A 13,108-nucleotide genomic window follows, 5' to 3' on the forward strand; every position below is an offset into this window, starting at 1 on the left:
GGACGTACACCCATTGTGGCTCGATTAGGTTGCAGGCCAGGACTCCTACGTTTAATTTCAACCCCCTCTGGCAATCCGCGCGACGCGATTCGCAGCTACGGCTCTGTCATTACCCCATGGCGGGGTTGTGGCAGGTCGTTTAACCCTTCTCACATTCCACAGCTGTGGAACTGCGCAACAAAACATTCATACTGAATTAGTTGGCATGGAATTGGAAACCCATGATATCTGCTTTCATGCAAGCATTGTTGGTTCCGTATTAGTTTTGATCCCAAAATATTGGGCGAGTCCATATTTTAATAATTCAAATAATTCTGATGTTACGTCACCACAACTAAACACACACATTAGGACGCTGTATTTCCGACTGCTTTGTTCTTCACCTGAGGACGGCTGCGTGCGTTGTGGCCGAAACGTCGTGATAATTTTTATTGTTTTATTTTTATTATTTTAATATTTCCCTTCTACGTGACTTTACCGAAAGAACGAAGAATATAAACACACACATTCTGAAAGATGCTAATGTCATGTTTAAATGAAAACATTTGCAACATCTTATGAGATTAAGAAAATTGTGTGTGGTGAGACAGTCTGCCGCCAAACATAAGCCGACATTAGTTTATATAAATGGTTCTGAATTATTCATGACCTTTTTTTCCACCAAAAGTATGAGCAGAATGTAACTTTTTAACAAAACGTCGCCGTGTATCGATGTTTAATTCAGTCATGGAACGTCCCGAGCCACCGGTGAGGAGCAGCTTTTTCGGTCAGAATGTGATCAACGCATTGGCAACGTGCGGACAAGACATTTGTGTCAACGTGACGATCTTTTTGGGCAGTGGAGAGTTGATGACAAGAATGCTGGCATTAAACTACCACCACATGGCCAAACCCAAGCACTAATACCGATCATTAAAATATAATCTCACATTTTTAGACGTAAAACTCATGACATTAAAAATTAAAGCCCAGTTGAGAATGGTAATAGTAATTTTATTACCGATCTGTAATGCTTATCCATCTGTAATGCTTTGAAACATGTTACTAAAACATTTAATATTCTGCTGTTTAGATTTCTGAGTGTCTCACAGTTGCTAAGCACAGGCACCAAGGCCAGCAATGTACAGCACCGTAATAGCTGACTTAAAGCTTTCGTGACTGCAGGAATTCATATTCTTTGGGTCTTTCGGTAAAGTCACATAGATAGGTTCAAAGAAAATAACAAAAAACTACGACGTTTCGATCGCAACACAAGCGGTCGTCTTCAGGAAAAGGGGGGTTAGCTTTCAAAGGCAAACTGTTTATAAAGGTTTGAAATGGGCGTAGCCCAAATGTCAGCAGCCAATGTTAATGCAAGTGGTGGGCAGCCAACCCGATGGTGGTTGGTTTTCCACCAATCAGAGGGCTGCCAGGTGAAAATTTGCATGTGAGAGATTAGCATGTTAATAGAAAATAATCAGGAATGTGAGCGACTCGATCAGATGAGCCTTCTTGTCTCATCTGGATGAGTGTGTAGTTGTCACCTGCGGTGTGGTGAGTGGATAGGTGGGTAGGTGAGTGTGTTGTGACCTTTAGTGTGTTGCATGGGTAGGTGGGTGTGTAAGTAGGTGGGTGAGTGTGTTGTTGTGACATGCAGTGTGGTGGTTGGACGCAGTGGGGACAAGATGAAAGTGTGTGGTAGACCGAGTGCTCGGCACGGGTGGAGGAATCAACGGGTGAAGTTCAGGGGAACAGTAACCATTGTAGTAGTTTGAAGTTTTCGTGACGGCAGGAATCCATACTCTTTGGTTCTTTCAGTAAAGTCACGTAGGTATAAAATAAATTAAATCACGACGTTTCGGGTGCAACACAACCAACAAATGTTTCTTGTTTCTTGCTGTGGTTGTCCCACCTGATGACGGACGCTTGTGTTGCGCCCGAAACGTCGTGATTTAATTTATTTTATAGCTACGTGACTCTACCGAAAGAACCAAAGAGCATGGCAGTCGTGATAAGGAGGCGACTCACCACCGTTGAGCAAGTGACTGGAGTAAACCAGTGAGTTCACTCCTCACTAAAACAAGTGGCTACCATCTTAGGTGCACCGAAACATATTTTAGTCATGTGCAGAACATTAAGAATAATTGTCAAAACCTGTACATACCTCCATTGCATACTGGTGGCCAACATGCTTCGTATGGTCCTTCTGGATGTGTAATTGTAGAAATTGACCATGGTTTCAAAGAATCTGCCTTCAACAACCTTGAACTGTTTTCAGAAAGGAAACACGTGCACTCTGCGTCAGCGCCGGCAGCGGTGAGTGGCATTTAGGTGGCCCAGTGGCAGCGCCTTCACCGCTTGTTGCAGAGGTTCACGGTTCGAGCCCGGCGGCTGTCCTGGTTATTGCTGTGGTGTGGTGTTGACCGTGAAAATACTACGCACCATCTTCTTCACCCACAGTGGATGGTTAAGATCCCGTGAAGTAATTAACTCAGAGTGGACATTTAAGATCCCGTGACGTTATTTACTCACAGTGGACATTTAAGATCCCATGATGTGATTCGCAAGAACAAGCTCTCGTATGATGCGGTCATGGCCCAAACTTTGCCACGTTTGAAAAATGACGGCCGCAAATTGCTCTATTGGGACACAGCAACCATCGTCCTCCTGCTGCGACAACTTGGCCGTGACCATGGATCGTGACCACGGATCGTGACCACGGATCGTGACCACGGGGCGTGACCACGGGGCGTGGCCACGGATTGTGACCACGGGTCGTGACCACGGGGCGTGGCCACGGATCGTGACCACGGATCGTGACCACGGGGCGTGGCCACGGATCGTGACCACGGATCGTGACCACGGCTGGGTAGTCCTCGTGCACCCAGCTTCATCAGCGTACAAACGGCACACCAATCGGAGCTCGTGTGTTATTTATTTATTCGTGCATTTGTTTATTTATTTAGCAAAGCCTTCTGGCTTACCCTAACTTCTGGCTAACTCGAGTCTGGCTTTGAGAGGTTTTACTGGACTATAGAATAAACGACTTTCAAAGCAATAAATAGTATGATGTGAATATCACAACTGCCAGGAGCTTCCCCCATACGCACATTTTCGTAGAACATATCCACATTCGAGACATCTTCCATGTAGTCATCCTCACCAACCGCACTCTGGATGTTTTTTGCCTGAAACAAAGCGGACGCATGCAAAATGCCATAGATATCATTCCATTCTTTGGTGGTGGTGGTGGTGGCAAGCCACGTCTACAGAACAACGTTCATTCTGGACTGTTCACCTTGAACGTTTAGCCACTTTAACGAATTTGAAGGCGACATTTTAGAGCAATTTGAAATGTGGTTTTCCTCAGGGCCAATTAGCACAATTGTCTACGTACGGTGTGAAGTAAGTTCAGCATACATACGTACAATGTAATTGCTGTTGAGCAGACCAGAGTGGTTTAACAAACTTCATAATGTAGGAGTCACTGCTACGATTCAAGGAATTTTATTGGATAACATTGGTGACCATGGCAATTTGTTGGATATGTTTCCACAGCACATAAAAAGACAATTCACAATGCTTCGAAACTTTACTTGCTAAAAGTGCCCAACGTACACTGGAACTACCAACACAGCTCCACTGACATTGTGCCGGGCCTTGGAGAGTGTGAACGAGCAATCGACTCGGTGTACATGGTCATCCAAGCTCTTACAGAGTAATGCTTAAATGAAACACGCAGAAACGACAACACCGTCCCCAAGAATGGTCACACCAAGTTTACTCAAAGTAGTGGGATACGTACTCTTTGGTTCTTTCGGTAAAGTCACGTAGGTATAAAATAAAATAAATCACGACGTTTCGGGCGCAACACAAGCGGCCATCATCAGGTGGGAAAGCATCCATCACCTGATGACGGACGCTTGTGTTGTGCGCCCGAAACGTGATTTAATTTATTTTATAGCTACGTGACTCTACCGAAAGAACCAAAGAGTATGGATTTCTGCAGTCACGAAAGCTTCAAATCAAGATTAGTGGGATACGTATAAACAAGGGGAGTCGGACCGGGCGGGGTGGCTCCATGACACTTTTCACGGTGAAATTAGAAGACGTTTTCTGACAGTGGGATTGGCAAAAGAAAGGAGGAACTCGAGAATGAAACGTAACAAGCCAGCGTGGCCTGGAGGAGAACGAGTTTAGTAGCTCGCTGCGACCTCCGGTTTAGAGACAACGGCCACGGCTGACGGCGAGCGACGTCACACGCCGTCGTTTAAAACTCGGGTGCCGCGTTTAGCGTCACGACTCAAAGCGCACCCTGCTACGAAATCTACGCCCGTTGCAACGGCGAGTGGGGCCGCATTATTCGCATTGTGGTCACGTCGCTCATAGCCACGCAAAGAGAGAAAGAGAGCTGCTCGTAGGCGTTAAGACGAACTCTTTGCCGAACTCTCCGAGACTGACAGATAACGTACGGAATCGCCACTCCACTGCCGCCTGGGGGCAGTGGGGGAGTTGCGTCGTCCAAGCTCCGACACAAACACCGAGGATCACGCAAACTACCTTCTCCTTCGCGGCGAGCCGTGTCTTGTTGTCCATCCAGGGTAGGTGATCCAGATTATCTTTAAAGGCGTGCTTCAAATTGTCGATCATTTTCTTCACCTAAGCCACGCAAGACACCGTATATTAAACGGTACAAAATACAAACGTCCATAGCAGAGACAGTACCGACGTCTCTCTTAGACAATGATGCTTAATTGGACCGTTGGGGGGTCATCACCATTAACCAAAAATGAAAATCACACGTTTCAAAGGCTTTTGGTATATATTATACGTTTTGTATTAAACTTTTAAGAAACGTTTATTGACAACTTATAAAGTTACTACTTATGAAGAAATGTTCAATTAACATTTAAATTATATGTCAAAGGCCATGGAGATAACGTGGATCCTATTCAACGTGCGGGGAGAGTTGTGATGAACATGGCACCTGATGATGATGATGATAATAATAACGAGTCATCTCAATTTTTAATGCGGGGCCAGCGCTGCACAGGAGTCGCTCGCTCTCAACGGGAGAGGGCGATTCAAAGGCGCCACGAGGAGGAACCACAGACAAGCAGGAATGCAACAGCAGCAGCCACGCAGTGAGCCGATGTTACCAACAATTTCCCAAGCTCTGCGCGGTCCCCTTTATACGGACGTGTTTTCAGCCAATTAATGAGCGTTTATGTGTGGGAGGAAACCAATTAGAAATTAGTTTACACCGGCTGTCCCAGGTGTTCCTGGAACAGCCAGGGTACAGCACCTACTCGACACCCACGGGAAGGGAGTATCACAAACATGTGTGCGATGGTCCACCAGCCCTCTGTACCTCCAGAGCTGGGTTACAGGCCACGTGCATAGCCACCATCTTTGAGCTTACATGAGCTTTAGTTTTTTTCACGGGAATGTATTTAAAAAACATCTGATCAGTATTCATTTATAGCCTCGCTGCTCGTGTGCGGTTGTGAGGTCTGTACATGTGGCTGTGTCAGTGTTCAGGGCGGGATTATTCTCTGATAGTGATTAGTGAATGTTTTACACTCTTGCGTCACAATTACACCTTGCCACGATGTCACGATTTACTGCTGGTGTAAAAAATAGCTCAACTCACCTTCTCATATAGACTAACATGTGTGTTGACAAGCATAATTGTAAACTAAAGTAAACCATGTTTTACTTTACCAGGTAAGGCCCAGTGAGCTACGTAGCTTTTTTTTTCAGAAGCGACCTGCTCACAAATGATAGCTCAACGAAGTGTGCTTATCATGTGGAAATGTATAGCAGCCAAATACTATAAAGAAACGTTGGATTCTAAATATGGAAGGAAAAGCCCGAGGACCCAGAGAAAAGTCCATGCGACCACGGGGAGAGAGAGACGCAAACTCCAAATATACCGGCATCAGGGACGGGATCGAACCCACGACCTCCTCCATACCAGGCGCCCTTGTATGTTTACATACGAGTACAATCATCACTATTAATACATCGATGTTTCTGTAACATAATTTTCATTTTGCTATGAATAGCAAATTAAAAGTAATTTGTCCATTACAACTTTTTACAGGATGAAAAAAAAAATACATGTAATTTATCATTGTGTCTGCACTGTTTTGGATTTACAATATTTTGAATAGAGAGTTGCCCTGAATCCTCTTTGCTTGATTGCTGCAAGTTATATTTTATCCATTTTGTTTTTGTAATTTTGGTGCCCCATGTTGTGCTTACAAATGGAACTCCTTTTCTGGTCTCTTGAATTACCATCTGGCTCAACACAGATCTACTTGGAGAGGCAACATGCAAAGCTGGATACTGAAACTGGGAGTAACGCCGTTGCAGAAAATGCCAAAGATAAGGCAAAGTCGCCGCAAGTCTACTTATCGGATGACCACGTCCTTTGAACAAATAATCGCTCTGGAATCTTTGGAGACGTATTTTAACAGGACCTGTATCCATACCGCGCGGAAATATTCCAGTAAAATTGGTTCTAATTAATCCCGGGTTTAATATTTAACATTGCCGCAACTGTACGATCAAGCAAGGAAAACGCAGGCACACGATTTGCTCCGTGCAACAATGGTGGCAGAGGGCTCGATCATTGAGAAAGTCTAAAGTTAAAATTTTAAACAAATTCGACTGAAAAATAAGAGTAAGCTCCTTCAACCACAGCTGAATTTTCTTTCAGCGCTATGACATCCTTCCTACGTGTGCCGTAGTTCCAATGTCACAACAACCAGCGTATGGCACGTGCTGGAGTTAAGAATGGAACTGCAGTTGACGATGGGAGATCTGAACCGCAGAACAAAAGGAGAGCACTTACATCCTCTTTTCTTTTCGCCGTGATTTCTTTCATCGCAAAAATCTCCCCCAGGGCGTAGGCCAAGGACTTGTCTGCCAGATCCATGCAGAACTCCCAGCGGCGCACAGGCTGCCAACATCACAATCATCGCACCACGCTTCACCCAGCATTTCCGGCCAAATGTGTCTTGAGTCATTGTCATGCGCAACCATCATTGTGCCAAACATTGCACGTTCGGAGAGTTTAATTGGAAGGGTTTGCTCAGTCCATGCTCACTGATTGCAGCCCACGAGACAACGATCGGTCCCCAGGATCTACATAACTATTCATCGCGTCTAGTGCAGCACGCAGGATTACCGTGGCTTGATTACAGATCCTAAATTTATGTACATAAGTATGTTGAACTTCTTTCACACGTACGTAGCCATCCGTGCTAATCGGAGGTGTGAGAAATGTTTAACGATTGCCGTTCCCTCCTCCACATGAAGACCCTGAAGTAAAACCCATCTCGGTCTACAATCCTATCGCTATCGCCCAGCTTCTCAGTAATATTCTGGGTGGCTGCATCTCATCGTCAGAGACTGAATACTTGAACCCATCAGATGGCTCAGCGGCACAGTGAGCGGCTCACAATCGGGAGGTTGCGAGCTCAAATCCTGTTTGGGAGTTGACTCGGCCCATCATCCCTATGGGGCCAGTAAAATAGCTACCACGTTGTGGGAAAGTCAACAGTGGTTGTCCTGTGAATAGACTTGTGCCTTTTATAGGAATGCACAATTTCCACCACTGGCTCAGGGCTGTAAACAGGAGATTAGCACTGCCTCCATGCTCACGTTGAGCAGGGAGTCACGTTGCCTCATCACTCCCCTAGAGCAGGGAGTCACGTTGCCTCATCACTCCCCTAGAGCAGGGAGTCACGTTGCCTCATCACTCCCCTAGAGCAGGGAGTCACGTTGCCTCATCACTCCCCTAGAGCAGGGAGTCACGTTGCCTCATCACTCCCCTAGAGCAGGGAGTCACGTTGCCTCATCACTCCCCTAGATAAGGAGCCATGCTCATCGTAATTCTCTACCATCCTCACGATCCAACAAATGGACGTATTGGCATTACACTGATGCAGCATAACACACCGGTCCTCATAAACCAGTCTAAAATCTAAATTTGATCCGACATTCATTTTCCGACTGCTTCGACATCACGAGAACTGATTTTCATGCACCACCACCACCCCCGCAAGATTGTACGACTAGGGTTGCGAATCGCGGGAAAATAAATAATTGCAAAAAATTAGCTTTTTTTAATACTGTGCACCACTGGTGTACCCCCAATACAGTCATAATCACTGACAAGCTGCCTGATAATCATTAACATTATGCCAAGTCCCCTGCTAACCTGGACTGATTTTTTTTATTTCTCATCTCTGCTCGTGTCAATCAAATGCTTTCCTCAACGAGTCTTCAATTGGAGGGACGCCACAATTTCTGTACACGTGTTGGGCAATTGAACATTAAAGATTAAGTCTTAAACACTGTATAACTTTGGGTCGTGACCTTATTCACAGAACAAACCCAGACACAGTTCTCAGTCAGCCTAGCTCGAACACAACTTTGCAGTAAACTGCGAAGTTCAACGCGATGCTACCAGATCTCGGTACAATCAATTCCTGCCACCCAAACACAGGCGCCAATTTTGCGGCTTGTCTGGGTCCAACCGTGGCAGGTGTCCACCCGAACACGTCCTAACGTGTTTTGTCTTCACTCACCTCCGTGGTCTCATCAATCGCTTCCGCCATGATGAGGGCGGCCTTCCTAAATCTGTAGTCCAAGATGGGGATCATCTTCTGGATGAGCATCCACAGCGCATAGTTGGTCAGTGTTCTGTCACCATGGGGAATTCGAGAACATTAATAACGACGTGCACCAACCACGACCATCTCAAGGGGCAGCAAGTGACATTAAACGCTACAGCTGTCGGTGTAACGGTGTTAACTTGCGGAAATAGAATTGGTGCATAGCACAAGAACCACACACACACGTAGTGAAGAGATGAGTGGAGCACCAACATGCTGTAAAACATCACGGCCTCTTCCACTGCTCTCACAGCTCCTCCCCCCGGACCCCTCCACTTTGGAATTCCCTCCCTCCCGTGTTATGCTCTTGCCTATGAAAACTTTGATTCGTGCCATTTGCGGCTGGCCGCTGAGCGTTTTGTCAATTTGATATGTGCTCAGCAACTGCGATTTACAAGTTTATGTCATCAGAGGGTGGTCCCCTTCTGCTGTCCATCAAAAGCATGAAGGCACCACGGTCCCCTAGTGCCCCCTGCAGGTTGTGTCCGGCAGTGACATCGACAACGCTTGTCTGGACAGCAGCAGCGTCAGGCCGATCCGACTCGCAAGCACACAGATGCAGATGGGTGCACGCGTGCCATTTGTGTGTGGGGAGCGGTGGTGTCGCGGTTAGCGCGCTGCGCTACAAACCCGGCGACCCGAGTTCGATTCCCGCTCACACCCAACACCGGTGACGATTATCTGAACCGGTCCCGGGCCTCCCCTAGGTCGTCTCAGCCTTAAATGAGTACCTGGTGCGGTGTGTAAAAGCATTGCCAATGGAGAGACAAATGCGGTCAGGCGTGGTGCTGGCCACCCACCTCCTCCGGTACCGTGCCGGCCTTCATAGGTGCTCGCTAACAGCACTTGCACCAACAGCCTGTTAAGGCTATACGGGGGATCTTTGTCTTTGTGTCTTTGTGTGTGTGTGTGTGCACCAGAAACAGCAGTGGAGTGGTTGGCATACTTCGCCATGGAAGTCGGCGACCGCGAGTTCGATTCCCACTCACGGTCAACATTGGTGTCAAATATCTGAGCCGGTCCTGTGGCTTCCCCTCAGTTCGACTCGGCCTCAAATGAGCGCCACCAGGTGCGTTGTAATAAACGTGAGCACTCGACAGACACAAGGGGCTGCCGGCCACACCGCCCCGCTGTGTGTGTCGTGGTGGCCTCGCGACGTTTGGCGCGGCAGCCTGTACAGGGTACACGGGGGGGGGGGGCACTCTGCCTTGGTTTTGTTGGCCGGGCTGATCGTGGCCAGAATGGTGCCTGACGCGTGGGGCCTGTTGCAGAGCCAGCAGATGGCTGCACAACCATGGATTGCACAATCAATCTGCGAGCTGTTGAAAACCCGCCCATTGCGAAGATTATCACCGCGTACAAATGCCGTGTCTCTTGACTTTTAAACAAGCTGGGTTGTGACAGTAACTCCTGCAACATGGCATCCGGTTAACTTACTTTGGGTCAGATTTTTTCACGTAATCGGACAATTTCTTGAAGTAGGGAACCGAGTCAATGAAGAGGGGCTGGGTTTCGTACGTCCCATTGGAGAACAGTCCACTCAGGTACAGGGTCCAGTTGAGGAAGGGAATCGCCTTCTGCAGGCACGGAAACGCGCGGCGTCACAATGAGCCCACCCTGCCGCCATGCGGCCACAAACCGTGCCTTGGACACTCCGCTCCACGTGGCTCTCACCTGCTCCACGTGACTCTGACCCACTCCCCGTGGCTCTCACCCACTCCACGTGGCTCTCACCCACTCCACGTGGCTCTCACCCGCTCCAAGTGGCTCTCACTCGCTCCACGTGGCTCTCACCCGCTCCACGTGGCTCTCACCCGCTCCACGTGGCTCTCACTCGCTCCATGTGGCTTGTGCTGGTCTAGGTTCTGCCCCTCTCTGCGATAGCGGGACAGTGTCCATGTCGGGCCGCATGACTAAGTTTTGGCCTATGTTGACAAGTTGTCTCGCCTTACTGATTAAACCACGAGGGGATTAAAGTTTCAAATTGTATTTGTTAAGGGCAAATTTCTTCTTCAAAGGATGTAATCATCCTGTAAGTAGACTTATGATTCCTTTCAACTTATTCTTAGCATTCTGACAACTTTGTTACCCTGGTTTCAGTCGACAGTTTGGATGTCAAGTTTTCAAAGGGACGTTTGTGTAACCACACGATGACCCAAGAATGGAGCAGGTTAGGAGCCTCGCTCGCAGGAACGGCCTGAGGTCACCACGAAGACAAAGACGCGATCACGGGCGGTGCTCAGCGCAGAACGTGCACGCGGGTTTGGGTGCGCGTGAAAATGACCGATAACTGGATAACATCTCGTGTGCAAATGTTCGTATCCTCCAATATACGTGTGTGTGTTGAACTTCCACTGTCCGTATTCAACCGCGCGAATCAGACTTTACAAACAAGCTGAGTTAAACATCGTTAGAAACCTCCACGACCCGTGTGTACGTTTACCCTGTTCGTCCCTGCTCTTGTCGTTATCCATAATTTTGCAGTAACGGCAAGGACACATGAGCCAGCAACAAACAGCACAGCCACCAAAGTTGTACTCGAGAAGAGATATCGCTCTCCTTGAATTGAGCAAGGTTTGCACGAGCTTGGGAATGGAGATGATGGGAGATTTGTGGGCAACGGCATTAATCGGGGTTCTGCTGGGGCCCGTGGGGAAGAGAGTGGAGCTGAGTCCTCTAGACCCGTTCTGTGGTCGATTCATCTAGGAGACAATCACACTGCCAGTGGAGAGGTTTCCACGTTGCAATAAAAAGAACGGTGGGGGATTGCGGTGTATTTGTTCCTCGATGAGAGTGTGCAACATACCTGGAAATCCGGAATGGTCATGTTCACGGAGCCTTCAACCTTGGAGTCAGGTATTATATTGGCCAAATCCTGTTCAAATGCCAGCACCTTCTCCATTTCTGCGCATGATGAATTTCCTCCACCCAGCAGCCTTGTCACACGCATCATGTACTCTTTGTATGCAGGCAGTATCTTGCAAAAGAAATAACGTGCCAAAGGTTAATCACGATTATGCATTACAACAGCAGCTCTTAATGAGAAGAATGCACGAGTCTACACAGCCAGGATTCACATTGAAAATAGCCCCTAATGAGAGAACACCTCTAGACTCTGTACAGAGAGTAGTGTGCCTATTCATCTCAGGGAGAGAGGCTGCCGGTGATAGGTAATAGGACAAAACTCCTGGACTTGAACTGGAGCAGGGGAAATGAGCGACCTCCCACTTGAGTGAAGGTTGAGACAGAGAGCTTTGCGTGCTGGAGTAGAGAATGACGGTAATAGAGAGGAGAGTGAGAAGAGATGGCAGAAGTAGAGGAGTGTATGGAGGGGAGTAGAGTCAGATTAGAGGTAGGGGAGTGCGTGGAGGGGAGTAGAGTGATATGAGAGGTAGGAGAGTGAGTGGAGGGGAGTAGAGTGCTATGAGAGGTAGGAGAGTGAGTGGAGGGGAGTAGAGTGATATGAGAGGTAGGAGAGTGAGTGGAGGGGAGTAGAGTGATATGAGAGGTAGGAGAGTGAGTGGAGGGGAGTAGAGTGATATGAGAGGTAGGAGAGTGAGTGGAGGGGAGTAGAGTGATATGAGAGGTAGGAGAGTGCGTGGAGGGGAGTAGAGTGAGATGAGAGGTAGGGGAATGCGTGGAGGGGAGTAGAGTGAGATGAGAGGTAGGAGAGTGAGTGGAGGGGAGTAGAGTGATATGAGAGGTAGGGGAGTGAGTGGAGGGGAGTAGAGTGATATGAGAGGTAGGAGAGTGAGTGGAGGGGAGTAGAGTGATATGAGAGGTAGGAGAGTGAGTGGAGGGGAGTAGAGTGAGATGAGAGATAGGAGAGTGCGTGGAGGGGAGTAGAGTGATATGAGAGGTAGGGGAGTGCGTGGAGGGGAGTAGAGTGATATGAGAGGTAGGGGAATGCGTGGAGGGGAGTAGAGTGAGATGAGAGGTAGGAGAGTGAGTGGAGGGGAGTAGAGTGATGAGAGGTAGGGGAGTGCGTGGAGGGGAGTAGAATGATATGAGAGGTAGGAGAGTGCGTGGAGGGGAGTAGTGTGATGAGATGTAGGAGAGTGAGTGGAGGGGAGTAGAGTGAGATGAGAGGTAGGAGAGTGAGTGGAGGAGAGTAGAGTGAGATGAGAGGTAGGGGAGTGCGTGGAGAGGAGTAGAGTGATATGAGAGGTAGGACAGTGCGTGGAGGGGAGTAGTGTGATGAGATGTAGGAGAGTGAGTGGAGGGGAGTAGAGTGAGATGAGAGGTAGGAGAGTGAGTGGAGGAGAGTAGAGTGAGATGAGAGGTAGGAGAGTGAGTGGAGGGGAGTAGAGTGAGATGAGAGGTAGGAGAGTGAGTGGAGGAGAGTAGAGTGAGATGAGAGGTAGGAGAGTGAGTGGAGGGGAGTAGAGTGAGATGAGAGGTAGGAGAGCACGTGGAGGGGAGTATAGTGAGATGAGAGGTAG

The 13,108-nt window shown here is 48.1% G+C and overlaps 1 protein-coding gene across 1 annotated transcript in view; it reads right to left on the reverse strand.

The window, feature by feature from the left end:
* LOC116942794 (endothelin-converting enzyme 2-like) overlaps positions 1-13,108 on the reverse strand; it is a 58,421-nt gene that overhangs the window by 19,434 nt on the left and 25,879 nt on the right. Inside the window, exons 7-13 of the mRNA XM_032955060.2 lie at positions 11,473-11,643; positions 10,104-10,243; positions 8,580-8,694; positions 6,839-6,946; positions 4,540-4,638; positions 3,090-3,167; positions 2,144-2,247 (exon numbers count right to left, since the gene is read on the reverse strand). Of these exons, the coding sequence (XP_032810951.2) occupies positions 2,144-2,247; positions 3,090-3,167; positions 4,540-4,638; positions 6,839-6,946; positions 8,580-8,694; positions 10,104-10,243; positions 11,473-11,643 (815 nt within the window). The remainder of the gene's footprint in view (positions 1-2,143; positions 2,248-3,089; positions 3,168-4,539; positions 4,639-6,838; positions 6,947-8,579; positions 8,695-10,103; positions 10,244-11,472; positions 11,644-13,108) is intronic.

Source organism: Petromyzon marinus, chromosome 16, assembly GCF_048934315.1.
Source record: "Petromyzon marinus isolate PM22_M1 ecotype Great Lakes invasive population chromosome 16, UKy_Petmar_22M1.pri1.0, whole genome shotgun sequence".
Lineage (NCBI taxonomy): Eukaryota > Metazoa > Chordata > Hyperoartia > Petromyzontiformes > Petromyzontidae > Petromyzon > Petromyzon marinus.